The 17,640-nt window shown below is 32.0% G+C and overlaps 3 protein-coding genes across 3 annotated transcripts; 1 reads left to right on the forward strand and 2 right to left on the reverse strand.

Moving 5' to 3' along the window:
• Positions 1-19: 19 nt before the first annotated feature.
• Positions 20-2,923, reverse strand: LOC108847946 (zinc finger protein VAR3, chloroplastic). The gene is made up of 5 exons (XM_018621327.2): positions 2,449-2,923; positions 2,229-2,355; positions 1,823-2,109; positions 1,521-1,619; positions 20-1,422 (listed from the first exon to the last, which is right to left on the reverse strand). Exons 1-5 carry the CDS (start codon positions 2,883-2,885, stop codon positions 156-158), a joined length of 2,217 nt encoding a protein of 738 aa, XP_018476829.2. The 5' UTR covers positions 2,886-2,923; the 3' UTR covers positions 20-155.
• A 3,788-nt stretch (positions 2,924-6,711) lies between these two features.
• Positions 6,712-8,607, forward strand: LOC108845588 (transcription factor MYB56-like). The gene is made up of 3 exons (XM_057004673.1): positions 6,712-7,142; positions 7,491-7,934; positions 8,375-8,607. The coding sequence occupies exons 1-3, from the start codon at positions 6,809-6,811 to the stop codon at positions 8,536-8,538; spliced, it is 942 nt and encodes a 313-aa protein (XP_056860653.1). The 5' UTR covers positions 6,712-6,808; the 3' UTR covers positions 8,539-8,607.
• A 4,652-nt stretch (positions 8,608-13,259) lies between these two features.
• Positions 13,260-16,357, reverse strand: LOC108846695 (peroxidase 57). The gene is made up of 3 exons (XM_057005431.1): positions 16,112-16,357; positions 15,225-15,673; positions 13,260-13,769 (listed from the first exon to the last, which is right to left on the reverse strand). Exons 1-3 carry the CDS (start codon positions 16,355-16,357, stop codon positions 13,484-13,486), a joined length of 981 nt encoding a protein of 326 aa, XP_056861411.1. The 3' UTR covers positions 13,260-13,483.
• Positions 16,358-17,640: the final 1,283 nt, after the last annotated feature.

A 17,640-nucleotide genomic window follows, 5' to 3' on the forward strand; every position in this document is an offset into this window, starting at 1 on the left:
TAAGTCCAAAATTGCCAAAAGTATGAAAAGTCTTAAAGTGACAAAAAAAAAAATAATATGTCTCTTTTTTCCAATTCTCCCAAAACAAAATGAGTATAGTACTAAGTATGTATATTACTCCAGCAAAAAATGTTATGCTACAAGTACAAGGTCATTTATGTATCCCCTCTACCGGCTGGATCAGAGTCTGTGACCGGAGGAGGAGGATTCCTCTGCTGGCGTTGAGAAGCTAAACGCCGTTCCAAAGGAGTCTTCCTCTTGCTGACAACAAACCTATTCACTCCTTTCCTCATTGGCATTATCGACGGGAAGTCTTCGTCCGGGATCTGACTCAGCTCTGATATGTTCTTGATCTCTGCCACTCGCTTAAACCATCTCTCCGCTTTAGCTTCCTCCGACATGTCCAGCAAGTCAGGCTCCTTCACTAACGAACCCTCCAAGCTCTTTCCATTTCTCATCTTCCCTGCCACTGGTTCCGGATTGTTGCTTAAAGGTGGTTCTCTTGGCTTTTCTTGTACTACCTGAGAAGTGTTTTTTGGAGCTGGGACGGCTGGAATAGTATCAGCTGTTGTTGTTGTTTCATTCGGCTGTTTGTGTTTGGCGAAATAGTCAGGTGGGAAAGGGACGAAAGGGACGAAGTCTGAGTCTTTTGTTTCGATGGAGACGCGTCTCTTGTTTGCTGGAGAAGTCAGTGTACGGTCTTTCTTCCTGCTCACCACAAACTGATTCTCTCCTTTCCGCATTGGCATTTTCTCAGGAGAAGTCTCTTCCTGTATATCTGACACGCTGTGCAGTTCTGTGATCCTCTTTAACCATCTCGGAGATTTCTCCTCTGATTCTTTCTCATCTTTATTAACTTCATCTGTCTCTTGACCAAAAGGACTTGCACTTGACTTGTCTGAGACATTGTCCATTTGGTTGTTGGAGGTCAGTGTTTCCTCCTTATCATGCTTCTTGGCAAACATATCAGACGGTAGTGACACGAACGGGACAAAATCAGAGCTAACTACCTGAGAAGATTCAAACCTCCTGGAAGAAACATTCTTATCATCAGACCGAGAAGCAAAAGAGGATGTAGAGCCAAGAATCTCATTCAGGCTCTTATTCGTTTTAGTTCCATCTGTCTCAGCACTAGACAACCTTCTCTCAAGAGGTGTCTTTCTCGTGTTAACGACAAATCTGTTCACTCCTTTCCTCAAAGGCATAATCTCTGGAAAATCTTCATCTGTATCAACACTGTTTGCATCATAACCACCCTGCGCTACTTTACTAAACCACCTCTGTGCTTTCTCTTCATTTTCCGCCAGTCTTCTCTCGATTTCAGGATCCTTTGAATGAGCGGAGTTGGCTGAGAAGTCTCCGGGTCGTTTGCAGTCGCATCTTAAGCAGGCTATGTTCCTCCCGTAATTGTAGAAATCGCATCTGATGAATGAAACAAACAAGAAAGAAAGAGAAGGTTATAAAAAAAAAAACTCGTGTTGAACATAACGCAGCAGAGAGAACAAAAACTAGTTGCTTACTGGGGACACTCCCATTCACTACCAGTAAGCTGTCTCATTGGTCTTGCTTCATCACACTGGAAGCATTTGACATTTCTCGCAAAGTTCAAGCCACTGCACCTGTTTCAACAAGTTCCCTCACCATATGAAACAACAACAAGATGAAACAAAGACAGTTACAACATACTGACTAGTTCTAGCTCTACAACTACGATCTTTGGACCCCAGTAATAGTGTACAGTCAGAGACATATACCAATTCAAGCTCAGATCCTAAGAACATTCTTATATATTTTCCTCAGAGATCCTGAAGAACTTTCATACCTCGAGCAAATCCAGTCACCTCGTTTCATCTCAACGTTTTTCTGAAACGAACCGAGTGCCTGACCATTTCCACCTGAGAACTGATTTTGCATTGCGCCGCCACGAACATTAGACTCAGAAGAAGCTCGGAAGCTCATCTTTGCTATCTCACCCAAAAGGTTCCGAACCGAAGACTCCACAATCTCTTGCTCATAGTGTTTGCTTCCCTCAGAAGAAGCAAAATCCACAACACAACTCAAAAGAAGCCTCATCATATCCACCGTACTCGCCTTATCCACATCCAGTATCTAATACGCACGATCCCAACAACATCAACACAAAGGTTATATTATATCTAAGCTGCTAAGTCACCATCAAAGTACTAAAAGAGTAACCTTTTTTTTTTGCCAGATAGAATAGAACTTACATTCCCAACGCCCTGACGACCACTTCTTAAATAAAGACTCATCCTTTTGAGTGAATCTGGACCAGTCCTGAACAATAACGACTTCACATTCTCCACCACCACTTCAACGTCTCTCCTCGAAACCATTCTAACAACAGTAACATCCATCAAAAAAAGAACTTGAATTAGAGAGAGAGACATCAATGACACACAACACACAATGGGGAAGAAACTAACTTACTCAAGTAACTCGGGTCGATCACGAGCTAAAGCTAAGCAGGCGAGAGCTGGAGGGACGAGTTCATCTGGAAAACCAGGAAAGAACTCGTTTTGAGATTCGGAAGTTAATCTAGACTCTGCGAAGTAACCAGCTTCGGTGAGAGATTGGAGAAGCTCTCCCCATTCAGGCAACCGGTGGTGATAAGAAGGGACGGAATCGGAGGAGGAGAGACGGACTCGGTGAGTGTGGAACCGTCCGAGAGTTGTCGTCGCGTGGATAAACGGCGGTGAAGACGCTAGGCGGTGACGAGGAGAGCTGACGGAGGAATGAGGAGACGGTAGGCGGTGGAGACGGCGGAGATTGGTTAAGCCGCGGGTGTTGAAGATGCCGCGGCTGAGGAGGAAGAGAGGCGGAGGACGAGGAGAGAAGAGAGAGAGGAATCTGGTGGAAGTGTTCATCGTCTCCGACGGTGTGGCCGTTCTCTTCGCTCGGCGGAAGATAGAAAAAAATTATTTCAGTGAAAATTTTAAGTTGGGCCTGTTTGGGCTCAGATAGGTTTAAAGGGCTTGTCGTTATGAATGTTTGATTGCTTGTTAATTTTTTTTTGTTATCATTGTGAAGATTTGATTAAGGTCATCTGACTTCTGATGAGCTATTTGGACTGAACAGCATCACAATTTGTTGAAGCAAGCTGTGGCATGCATACTCTTGATGCTAGGTGTTTATTAATAACCACGATCAATAAAGAGACTCATCAATAAATGTGGAATCGTCTAGTTGGAATCCAACGGCTACAATCATTTTCATAAATGTTATAGAGAAACAATGTAAGCTTAACTCGTTTATATACCACTTATCGTTGTAGATATACGCACCGGATTAAAAAAATATTCAATTTTTCGTATTTCCAAAATACACCTATACACTTAACTATAACTACATTTCGACCAATGGAAAATAAACTGAAAATATTATTAATAAATTTTACATTGAAATTTTAAAGTGATATTTATTTTGAAACAAAAATTTAATTTTAATGATAATTAAACTGAAAACGAATGGACTAATAATTTGTTCGTTTCAAAACATGTAACATACTCCCTCCGTTTCGAATTAGATGTCGTTTTGGAACAAAATTTTCGTTTCAAAATAAATGTCGTTTTATAATTTCAATGCAAAATTTATTGACTTTTTATTCTAATCTATTTTTCTATTGGATTAGGTGTATTAGTAATGATGTTTTTATCTAGTAAATATACAAAATTAAATGTTTTATTAATCTGTGTGCCGAAGTTTAAAACGACAAATAAAATGAAACGGAGGGAGTACTACTGTATTAAACTTTAAAATGATAATAAACAGTAAAAGTTAAACTCAAAAATATTGGTTCTAATTGGTAATCATCGCGGAATCGCGGAAAAATTAGTTAAGCTATGGAAAAAAAATAATTAAGCTGTGAAATGATGAAATACATGTTAAATTTGATCAAAATATTTTATTCGTACTCACTTTGTTGTAAGAATTTTTTTTGAAAATCATTAAAATTTATTAAAAATACTATTATATAACTACAAAAACTATTACTATTTATTTAATAATTTAATAATATGAAACTGTTAATTTTGTAAAAAAAGTCCATGCTAATCTAGTAAAATTCACTTTTCTATTTGATAAAAAATTTCTTTATATTTTTGTCAGCGAAAATACAAATCTGCATTTTTGCGTTTTTCTTTTATTCCGCAATTTTTGCTGATTGGAAAAATATTTATCTAATCGAGTTTGAAACGTGATTCCAATATTTCGTAAAGTTACCAATCAAAGCCATTATTTAGCTATGTTTAAGCTAAAGTAAGCACAAAAAGATATACTAGTACCCTCTTTAAAACGATTCTTATAAAACATCAATGATTCAATGGTGGTAAAAAGAGAGAATAATTCTATTCTTTTCGACCTGGGAATATCATTGTGGTGTGGATTAGTTGCCGATAACTGCCGTCAACTTTTGACTAATGTTTATTTTGACTAATACTTTTGCATGCATTAAACTATTTACATTGGATTAACTTTTTTTTTGGTTTTGGATCCTTGTGGACTAAAGTATTGGTGAGTGCGTGGACAATTAACTACTTCGATAATGACTTTCAATATAACCTCATTAATTCGCATAAAAACTGTATTTTATCATAACGAATTACTATATTCATCACTCTGATGTACTAATATGTTAGCTCTATGCCACAAGTGCAATAGACCAGCTAACAACTTTGACATTATTTACGGTTAACTTACATATAGAGAGACTTTATGTCAGTACCTCATGAGATAAAGCCTTAAATTCCTCAAATTAGTTAAAGTGACCTCTTTATTATTAATCAAGAAACTTTCTCTAAGTGAGTGTAATTAGTGTAATTTCTCATGATTACCCAATACTTTAATGTTATATGATTTGGAGTTTCGAATTATCCCTATCTCTGTCTCTACCTTTTGTTTTATTATGGTTATATAAAAAGATTTGTTAGACTACTAAGATAATATTTATTCGACTGGGCTGTGATACCATGGTTGCTAAACATATTTTTATAAATCCATTTTGTAGATATATCTTTCATATTAATTATTTTTACCACATGTAAATCAATATTCCGAATTACAGTTCCAAAACTTTCATGGTCATTGGACAAAGTTATTCCATGGTCGAAATTTTTATTTGTGAAATGTCACGAAACAAGTACTAGTATTATTCAAGATAAAAGTTGAACTGGTCCATAACGGTTCAAGGATCTTTCTTTGAACTAGAAACAGAAATACGTGACACATGTTAGGTAGGAACACGATCCGCTCGTGTGTAACAGTTTATGATGTCGTCATTCCATGTCGATACAACACTTTTTTGTTTGTTGTCAGCAGAAAATTTTTAAAATTAGCGAAACCGTTCCCATAACCGAAACTCACATAAAACAACACTATAAATAATGCTTTGTATACTTTTATTTCGTTTATAACGTTTCTCTGCACCACTATAATTATTTTAGTCTTTGTTCTTTTGCTGAATTTAATTCCATGTTGGGCTTCAGTTACGGATTCCCCTCCATTTTAATATATCAGACGTATCTGGTTGCATACTCGTTCTAATTTACTACAAGTCTACAATTAATAAAAGCTAATGATTTTCTCTAAAGATAATTAAATTATTGTTCTTTTGTTCCAAAAAAAAAAATAAATTATTGTTTTATGTCGTCGTCATATCAATACTAGAGTCATGCCTGTGGCGCATAAAAACACTTTTACATTCAAATACGTGACCATGCAATTCTAATATATAACGAATTATTTGAAACATACCCATTTATAAACGTTATGGAGAAAAGAGAAATTGAGAAAAGCAATTTCTTTCTCGCCCTTCAAGATCTTTTCTTGCTTTGTGTCCGAAACAGACAAAAATTGATTCTGTTGTTTTCCCCGAAATTAACTCAAACACAGACGACGTTCGTACGTTGCACACGTGAAATATATGTATGAAATGGTAAAGCTACACGAGCGGTATTTAGTCAAAAAAAAAAAAGCTACACGAGCGGTTCGAAAATGTTTTTTGAGTTTCCGAGACTGTTGAGTCTGTGGGGCCTATTGTCATCGAACCCTCAACATGCACGAGCGGTTCTCGTTTTGCATGCAACAACACCACACGCACCCACCGACTTTTTCAAAGCCTTGCTTTTGCACGTGTGGAGAGAGTGTGTACTAAACTAAAAGTATCATATTAACCAAAAGTTTCGTTTTAAGTAGAAAATAAGATGCGATCTCAACAAAAGTGAGCATAAGTTCTTCTTTTTTTTTAAACTCAGCATAAGTTCTTTATAATGTATAATTTATAGGAAAAAAAAATTAGCAAGCAGCTCCTAAAGATATTGATGAGAAAAATTTCATACTGCAACCAAATTTGCAAGACCACCAACGACTAAAAATATAGTTAAAATGATAAATCGTACGTAAATTACGAAGGTCCATAAATAAAACAGAAAATATATACAACATCTGATTAAGTATAATATGTGATAAAATTTCCTCTACACCTTTTGATGTGTGCATAAACCAGCTATCAATTTATTTGTCTCAAGTGCTTTAAGAATAACAACTTAACGTCCATTGTTTACCAAAAAAAAAAAACTTAACGTCCATTGTTAAAGTATTCTTATCTATATGATGTAAAAAATCGTATATTATTAACTTGTAAATAAATATAAGTTAAATTCAATAAAAAATAGAGAATCTATCTTTCCTCTTCCACCATATAAACAGTGGAAAACCATTCCATTGCTCTCACTCTTTCTCTCATTCTTGGTTTCTTTTCCTTTAATCCCTAACCCAGGAAAGAAAGAGAAAAATGAATCTAAAACTCAGTGTGAAAGTTCAAACAGGCAACAAAACCATCAAGCTCTCGAGAAGGTTTGAAGAAGCAAACAACTTCGGATCTCCACCAAACTCGCACACTGACTTCTCTCTCGCTAGAAACCATCTTCACAACAAATCGTACTCAGTCTTGGAGAGGGGTGAAAATGAAAATGGTTTGAAAAGGAGGGGCAATAATGGAATGAAGACAAAATTATGCTCAAGAGGACACTGGAGACCAACAGAAGATGCTAAACTCAAGGAGCTTGTTGCTCAGTTTGGTCCACAAAACTGGAACTTGATTGCTCACCACCTTCTTGGTAGATCAGGTACATTTATTTACTTTTATTTATCTGCTTATTAATTATTACTCTCACTCTCTCACAAAATTCCGTGAATGCGCAAGTATGCATATATATTTTTAAAATTTGATAAAATTTATTTTGTATCAAAATAAAGTCCTGTTCTTTTTAATCAAACATCTTGTATTTTTTTCTTTACAAATGAGCATTTTTTTCATTTGACAAAAAATAGATTTTCTCCAAAATTAATGATATTGATCTTAATAGGAGCTAACGTCAGTGACATATTTGACATTAACTATTTTTTTTTTTTTATTTGACATTAACTATTAAGTTTTTAAAAGGGTAATTATTAATGTTGCGTATTGATTTCAGGCAAGAGCTGTAGACTGAGATGGTGTAACCAATTAGATCCAAGGATTAACAAGAACGCCTTCACCGAGGAAGAAGAGTCTAGGCTTTTAACTGCTCATCGAGCCTATGGCAACAAGTGGTCTCTAATCTCACGTCTCTTTCCGGGTCGGACCGATAACGCCGTCAAGAACCATTGGCATGTCGTCATGGCTCGACGGACTAGAGCAAGTCAACGACAACAGTCTCTTCATGCACCGTCAGGAAACGCAGAAATGAAAGCCTCGTCCTCGTGCCGCTATAATAATGGTGGGTTCTTCGGTAGGGTCGCGGAGGGTACTTTGGTCAACGAAGCAGATGATGACGATGGTTCAGCTGTCTCTACTTGTACGACGGAGCTCTCTCTCACTCCACCTTCTTCAACTCACCAGCCGCGCTTCTTGCATGACGATTATACCCTTGCATCAGGTAACAATTTATGTATTTGTTCGCTTGCTTTATTATATTTTTATTACGTTAGTACTTTGTCTCTTTTTAGAAAGAAATTATCTTATTACATTCTTGCGATATGAAAAGTATGGAAACTTGGAATGTTTTTGCCCTGTTTTCTTGAGAAGCGTTTTCGTGAATCTAACTATAGCATCGATTATAATCGACTTATACTTTAATCGATATCACTAAATGATAAATTTGGCATACATGGACGACGAGTGACCACTTCGATAATTTTCATGTATATGGCAATAATGACAAATTTGGATGACAAGAAAGAGAGAAACAGTTTTTTATATCGTAATAGTACATATTGGTATATTAATATAAGGAACTATAGTACAATGTCACGCTACTATTTCAATACAACAAATTCACGTGGGGGCTAATAAGAAAATATTTTGATTATCTTACAGGTAAAGATGGTCAGTGTGCGCAGAGAGCAGAAGTAAATGGCATATGTAGTAAAAAGATGGACCATCAAAATCGCCACACAACCACAGTCAGTGAAAGGGAGGTGGAGATGAAGATGAAGAGTGGCTTTTACTTCTTTGATTTTCTTGGAGTTGGAGTTTCTTAATTAATTATATGAAGAATTAGGGTTCGTGATAAGGGAACTAATTGTGCAATAAAGAAAATGGTTTAGTTTCTTCTGTTTCACCTGGTTAGTTCTAGCCATGTTTGTTTACATTTTAATTTGAGCTTCCCAAGAAGTTAGCTAGGGGGAGGGGGAAATCAAAACCTGTGCTGCTTTACTAAGTAATATCACTAGCCCATTACAAAGCCCATATTTCTTAATTCCAGCTGCATATCATCTCCTGCATAAGATCATACCCTGTATAGTATTATTGATGATATCAGGAATTGACCATCTACAGTTTAAAAATATAATGTCATTTCACATACTTCAAATCTTCAACCAATGGAAAGGAACAATTAAGGGGTTTCAGATTCATGTGATGACAAAATGGATGCTATTTTATCATGTAAATAAGAATCACTACAAAAAAAACATCATTTAACATCATTTATTTTTAATATTTACATTCCTTATAAATGATGTAATATAATTTTGCATCACTTATTTAAATGACTCTGAAAGTGGTGATGCAAATAATTAACATCATTCATTTAATAACTGATGCAAAAATATCAAATATTTTTATCAGTTATTATAAATGCTATCAATATGCATCAATTGAAAGAAATGATGTTAAGATGTACATCAGTTTTGCAAAATGATGTTAGTTATTCATCGGTAGATAAAACTGATTTTAATTTTATATTATTTTTAATAAATGGAGCAAAATTAATATTCAATTCGAAACTAATTTAATAAAATTATATAATTTTAAAATTTAATTTAAATATTTTTATTTGTACATTTGATGTTAAATTATGTCATTAAAAAATTAAGTAAATATTTTTCTGTAAACAAGTTCTCATTTTTTTCCATTGATGTACAATCTTAAGAACAAAGAAAAAAATAAAAGACAGTGCAAACAAAAAACGGAATATGAATTCCTAGAAGATTTGTAAAACATATAAAATGAATTCTTCTTCTTTATTTTTATCTTCAATCCCTATTGCTGATGTAGAACTTAGTTGATTCAGTAAAGAGATTCATCAAAGCATTCTCCTTGCTGCATTTTTTAGAAACTCCTGCTCCTTAAGATTTTCAGAAGACTCTTCATTTTCCACTGGAGAAAACAAATTCTGATATTAAAAAAAATCGTTAAACCATAATCTCAAAAAAGACTTAGAACAAAGTAGGAAAAGCTATTACTTTTCCAGAAATTTTCCAATAGGTACGTGAGGTTAGGAGATCTCACTTTCCTTTCACTTCCTGCATTGAAGAAATAAAATCATCCTCATCGTGATTATAAAAGAAATGCTTAATTAGTGTTGACTTTCTTATAAATCAAATAGTCTAGAACAAAAAAATTTAAACTGATAAAAGTTTTAAAAGTGAGAAGAAGAAGAGAAACGGAAGAATGAGACCATGAGAGGATCTTGACAGAAAGATAATTTGTTTTTTTTAGTTAAGATGAACAGTTATATAGAAGATCATGGACTAATTCAACTAAAACCACAAAAATTAATTAAAGCTAAAAATATAGTAACTGTTCTCGTAAATCTAGGTAAAATTTTAATAAGTTTTAAAACAAATGTTTAAATGAGGCAGGTTTTAAAAAGTAACATCATTTTATTAAATTGATGCTAATGTTAGTGTCAATTTATAATTGATGCAAGATTTGTATCACTTTAATAAACAATGTTAACCAAAAAACGTTTATGTATCAGTTATGTAAATGATTTTAATTTATGTATTAGTATCATCAATACTATTAATTCAGGAACCCTTTTATGAAATTACCCTTACTCTTCCCTGGTATATTACTTTTTGTGCCATTAGTTTTGTCTTAAAAAATAAAAGTCATTAAGGATAATTTAGGAACTGAATTTTTGACCACCTAAATAACCTAAAATCTCGCCATCATATAACTAATTATCCTAATTTCAATACTAATGAATAAACAAATATTAAAAATACAATAACTTAATTAATACTATAAGTCACTCGAGATTAATCCAGATACAACCAACGGACTTTTCCAATCATAATAACGCCATCTAAACCTCTCACATATAACAAGTCAATTATATATGCCCACTGGTATAAAACCTATAAATATATCATTTAATTTTGTTTTTGTTAATGACAATGTATAACTCTCACATATATATATATGTCCAATGGTAAATAATTATTTAAAAAGAACCGGATAAAACAATGATAAATTTTATTTTTGTTAAGTGGATTTTTAATAGAAATAAAATATTCACACAAAACTCTTTTAGTTTAACGGATTTTAAATAGGTTATTCGATTAAAAATATTTATTAAATGTGATTTTACATAAAATCAGTGAAGACCATAACCCATTTACAGATATATTTAATAGAATCTATCAAATTTATTATATTCAAACATCTTTCAAAAAATTTGTTCGGTTTTCGGTGCGGTTTGGATTTGATATTGGTTTTCGGATATGACACTTTAAAAACTGTTCGAGTATATAAGCTAGGCCAGAACATTTCGGGTATCGGTTTGGTTCGGGTATCTCGGGTTTCGGGTAGTTCGGTTAAGGGGTTAGACTATCCATTTACTACTTGACCTGATTTCGGTTCGGTTCATACAGTTTCGGATTTGGTTCGGTTCAGATAGTAAAACTAGGAACCGGAAAATATCCAAAAAATGGTTCTTTCAGTTCCGATTCCGATTTGGATAGTTCAGATAGTTCGGATAAAATATCGGTTATTTAAGATAAATATATAAATAATTAGGATGAATTAGATAAAAAAACTTGGATATTTTGGATTACTTTATTTACTTTGGATAAAATTATCCGAATACTTTTGGATAATTTGGATAGTCCGGATATTTTATAATAATTTATTTATTTTTAAATGTTTTCAGATTTTAAATAAAATTTTAAGTTATAAATATATATTTAATTATGTTATATGTATATATAGTTAATATATTTATATATTCGGGTACCCCTTCGGTTCTCGGTTCAGTTCCGGTTCGGTTATTTCGGATATAGGAATATGGAAACCATTCAAATATTTAAAAGTCTTCGGTTCGGTTTTGGTTCGGGTATTTATGTTCAGTTCCTGTTTTTTTGCCCATGTCTACAAGCCATGTTTAATAGAGGTCTAACATAATATGATACTTTGATTTTCGGATCGATTCAAGTTATTTGAGTATGAATATTTTGACTATTTATATTAAGTAAATACTAAAAAAATATAATATGTTGCAAACTTTAAAAATAAAGTTTTAAAAATAATTTTTTTAATACATATAGTACAAGTGTATAGTTATGTAAATTGACACATTTAATATAGTTACCGAAATTATATTAAATTAAACTAATATTCAACACAAATATGATTACAAAAATACACAAAATATTTTAAAAAATTCTCAAAGAAAAATTATACCCGCCCTTTGAAAGGGCGGGTCATGGTCTAGTCAATATAATTAAATCAGGATCCCTTTTATGGATTTGCCCTTGACTTTCCTTGGTATATTACTTTTGTGCCATCAGATTTGTCTTAAACATTAAAACTCATTAAGGATAGTTTAGAAAATAAAAATAAGACCATCTAAACTACCTAATAACACACGGCATTCATTTGTTTTAATAATTACTGTATAGATAATTGCATAAAATTATTAAAAGGGACGGCAGTTACAAAACGTTTTTATAGGAACCACTTCTTATTTTTTTTCTGAAAAAAGTTTAGTAACCACTTCTTGTGTTCCTAGCAATTAAACGAGTTGGTCCAAGTTGGTCCATGTTATTTGTAGCTTCGGGATCCACTTCCTTTATTAATATGTAACTGAATAATTTGCCCTACTAAAAAAATTAATAATATATTATTTTTATATACACTATCTTATCAAGTTCTTTTCTTTTCTTTTATTTTCTTTTCTTTTATATTGACTTTATAAATTTTAATATCCATAGCCTTAGACATGACAAAATGATTTATTTGAGATATATATATATATAACACTAATCATTAATCTAATATATTTTATTCATAGGGTTTTCATGGGTTTTCCGGATTATTAAATAATAAATTTTCCGAAAACTCAAACTAGAACACTGGGTTTACCGGTTCAACCGCAGGTCTGGAATGAGTTTCAAAACTTTTGATAAAGTCTATAGTTATGCAACATCATAAATTCAATATATAATCAAATCTCTTACTAATAATTTTTTAAAAATATATACACAAATATAATTAAAAACGCAAATATAAAAATTAAAAATGAAAATATACCCGCCCTTCAAAGGGCGGGTTAAAATCTAGTTTTTGTTAAAGTGATACAAATTGATAGAAATTATATTGTTTTATTAAACTGATGCTGATTTAATTAACAGTAACATCACTTACTATAATTGATCTTAAAATATGTATATTTGTATCATTTCAAAATAAGTAATTTAAAATGATATCATTTAATTTTGTGATACAATTTAAGTGATGTATTTCATACATTTTTTTGTAGTGAATGATGCAACTTTTCACCTGAAGGGTGACAGACATCAAACATCTCCGGTCACTTTGCATTGGAGATCGGAGAATAAAATTGATGACCACAAACTTCTATGAGTTGCTTTATATGGGACGTCTAAATATTTGAGTCTTTCATGTATTTATTGTAATTGCATCGCAGAACAAACAAACAAGTATTTAAAAAAATATATATATGATTAATCAGTATTGTCAATACCACAAAATAATCGTACGAGGTAAAGATACATCCTCCGGCATATAATTATGTTTTTCGAGAATTAAAACCATAAATCCAATCCACGAAAACCCTTATTTAAGCAGAAAAACCCAACAAAACAAACAAATGATTTAGAAACATAAATAAGATTTGAAACATATGTTTCAAACGTAATGATTCCACACATAATTAGTAGTAATTTATCAAACTCATTAGTTGAATCTCCTGCAGTTTCTCCTGATTTCACCAGCACGACCAGTGAGCACATCAACGGCTCCCATCTTTATGATTGCTCTAACAAATTGACGTTTGAAGTAAGCATTGTTGCTTGCATATCGAGCCACAACACCACGAGTCTGTCGGTCTGTCGCGAGACGCTGGTCAAGCTGGAACACTCCTCTCTTTTTACGGAGCTGCTTGAAGAATTGGTTGTCGAACCTTAGTGGAGTCGACTGGTCTAGTGAAGCTGTCGCGCTGTTTGCACACGTGTTCCTTAGACTACATTACAAGAACACATTCTGATTAGTATTTCTATGAGTTAAAATAAATAAATTTTGTTTTGCATGCAAAACTAATTCGCTTAAGTTACTTTTCAAGGAAACATGCCAAACAAGTTTAACGAAGAAAGACATGCAAAAACTAATTTGCTTAAGTTTTCATGGAAAATTTAGTTTTCGAACTTTAATGAAAAATGTCCTGCAATTAAATAAATATATACATGTATATATATAATTCTTTTTCTTTTTACATCAAACAACTATTTTATTACTTAATATATAACTAGATCTTGACCCGCCCAACCGGGCGGGTATTTATTTTATGTTTTTAGTTTTTTATATATAAATGATATATTTGTAATATTTAAACATAAATTCAGATTGAAATTAAATTTGTAGTTATAATAAAAATTAAAAGTTTAAAAAAGTATTTTGATATAAATTTTAAATTCCTAATTAAAATAATATAGAAATGGGTCATAATTTTTTTCCAATTCCAAAATCTTAGCATTCTTAATAACAAATAAAATAATTTATAAATACATAAAATATATAAACATATTTGAAATTAAAATAAATTTGTTTAAAAAAAGATCTTACGCCATTGTTGTTTATTTCTATAGTTTGACCCGTGGCCGTATAAATATTTGCTTGCACTTCAATTTTTTCTTTGTTCTAATGATAATATATATGTGTAAATTAATATGTATTACATAACTGTTAGTATAACATTTTAAAACTATTATTTATTTATTACTTTAAATAATTATATTATGTGATTTTAATCGTCTATTATATCACAGTGTATCATATAAAATCTAATATTTATAACTAATTGTACTTATATTATAAAAGTGTTATACTAACAATTTATAAATAAAATATTTTATATTTTATTTATATGATATATAAATTGATTTTGATGTGTTCTTTTTATTTTATTATTTTTAATAAATATTGAAAAATATTAAATGTTAACAAAAAATCTATAAGGAAATTTATTTTGGTTAAGATTCATTCTATTAAAGAAATCTATTATTTAAATTAGGAAAATACATTAAATACTTAAATGTATCATTTAAATAAGGAAAAGACAAAATTCTCTACTATCTTTGTTACCAAACAAAATTTAATTTTTTAAAGACTTCTATCCTTATTACCAAACAAAAGCTTAAAGTACTTCTACTTTAATAAGATAGATTAATGTCATCTACAGATACTGTCATATTTTAAAAATAATTAAAACTGGGTACATTTTAATTTGAAGATTTCAGAAGTTATCAAATTAACATTTTCAACAAACAAACTGCTATATAACATGATCAAAATAAAATTTAAAATCTTCTCAAACTTAGAATTATGTTCATTCCTATGTAATTTATTTATTTTCAATAAATTTAATCTTAAGTTAGTTTATGGTGGGTAAATGATTGAACCTGTCTGGTTTAAAAGTTACCTGGAAACCAAAGCTGGGTCCATGGCCGGGTCAGGTCGTCCGGTTCCTTGGAAATTCGTGAACCTGTCACTGAATAGACCACAGTTTCCCTTACCAACGGTATGTGCACCTATAAGAGCCACAGCGTCGAAGACGTTCATCCCTTTGTTCGTGAACAAACTGACGGCTCCGGAGACGGAGATTGTTGGACCTGGAAGGGCCACGTCAACATTGTTTGAGACTAAACCATCGCGCCTTCCCGTGGGAATACTGTAGCTCGGGCCTCCGGCTAAGAACACAGAGTCACGTGTCGCTAGTGTGATGATGTCAGCGCATGAGACGGTGGATGGACATGCGGCCTCTAGCTGAGCCTTGATCTGGTCGATCAGGGCAAATTCTCTAACGCTTCCGTTTGGTCCGGCCGTTTTCTCAGAGTTGGTTCCGTCAATGAGAAGGGAAGCGTCGCAGCCCTACAAAGAACGAACAAGAATATTAAGATAAGGCTAGCCAGACTAAATGACATGATATGATATGAATCGAAGAAATTGGAACAAAACTCGAAGAAACCAAAAGAAAAATTAGAGACAAAACTCGATTGAGGTAGGGTCTGTATATTAATTGATAACATCTGTATTTATATAATATCAATAACTTGACATTTTTCTTTAACGAAAACTTCTTTATCTACTAAACGTTTTTCTGTTAAAAATATACTGTTCCGAGATTTAAAACACTTTTAGAATCAATAAACCCCGTATATATCATATCATGCTAATGTTCTTTATAATTTTCATTTTATATACAAATATGCTGCTTCCGAACAAACTCATAAGATAATCTAACTTCAAATTGACATATCATTTATTGAACATGTTTGAGCCATATAGAAATCTATATTAAATTCTTACCCTAACGAAACAGTCATGGAAATGCATACGGAGCAAAGCTGCGGTGACGGTTTGGTCAACACCAAACCGTTGGCGCACAAGATTGCGTACGATGGTCTCGGCTTGAGGGCATGACTGGCTATAAAACCCGACTCGTAGTTGAGCAAATGCGATCGGGAAAACAAAGAAAAGCACAAGAAGAGAAGATAACTTCATCATTTTTGTAGATAAGAAGTTTTTCTTCTTGTGGAAGGGATTGTAAGACATTTGGGATCAACCATACGGTATATATACTAAAAACTCAACCGACGTGAGAACAATTCAAATTTATAAAATTAATATATCTCCTATATGTGCCGAATACATGTGAATGTCAAAGGTATAATATGGAGAGAACTAAGTATTTTTGTGCAAAGTCGTGCGAGCGACTTAGTGAACATTCCTGTGCCATGTTGTAAGTTTATATATTCATATACTTTATACAATATGCTGAAAGTTTGATACAGCTAAGTCGATAGTAGTAGAATTGTAATTAATTACATGGTCGATAAGGTGGCATTATCATCGTAAATTCGTAATCTATATCACTTTCAGTTTTTCTTTGCCGGTTTCGATTTTGACAGAAATGTTTAAGTCAATAGAAAGAAAGATTTATATTAAATGATATGATAGTAACTTAGAAAGTACTAGGAACGGGTTATCTTTAAAACCAGTTGGCTTTAACATATTTATTTTAAACTAACTATATGTATATTTAGTGACAAAAAAACTATATGTATATATTAATAAGACTTTTATATGATGATTGGAAATGATTTGATGGACTTGCGAGAATACAACGGATTTAAGTTTAAGGCATTACCGTTAATCGTATCTGTTTCATTTAATTCTAGTCAATGGCACATGTTACATGTACAACAGCCGAATATAATTGCACCACACCAACTTAAGAATTGAGGCAATATTTAATTTTCTTATATAACCCTTTTAGTGGATTTTGTTATAAGGAAAAGACGACTGGTTAATGAATATTATACTCCCTCCGTTTCTAATTGTAAGTAGTTTTGGTTAAAAGCACGAATATTTAGAAAGTTGTTATCTTTTTAAAAGTATCATTTAATCAATTAATTCAACCAATTAGAAAATGTCTAACATTATTTCATTGGTAACGCAATATCCAATAAATAAAAAAATTGTATTGAAATATGTAAACTACTTACATTGTGAAACAAACTATCTAATCTATTAATTTAGGGTTCTATTTTTATCTACTATTAACAAGTCATAGTAGGACCACTTAAAGAATTAGTCAATATGACATATTTGATTATTTGTATTAACAATAAACCAACTATAAATATATTAACAATATAAACCAACTATAAATTTGATTTTTTTAATTATAATAAAATCTGTTGAGAAAGAATCTAACAAAATCTTAGTTTAAAATTTAAATATTTTTTTATAAATAACACATTAATATATTTCGAAATTAGTAATATAATATTATTATAAGTAAATTTAAGTAAAACTTATTATAAAAAGAAAAT

This window comes from Raphanus sativus, chromosome 3 (assembly GCF_000801105.2).
Source record: "Raphanus sativus cultivar WK10039 chromosome 3, ASM80110v3, whole genome shotgun sequence".
In the NCBI taxonomy this organism is placed as follows: domain Eukaryota; kingdom Viridiplantae; phylum Streptophyta; class Magnoliopsida; order Brassicales; family Brassicaceae; genus Raphanus; species Raphanus sativus.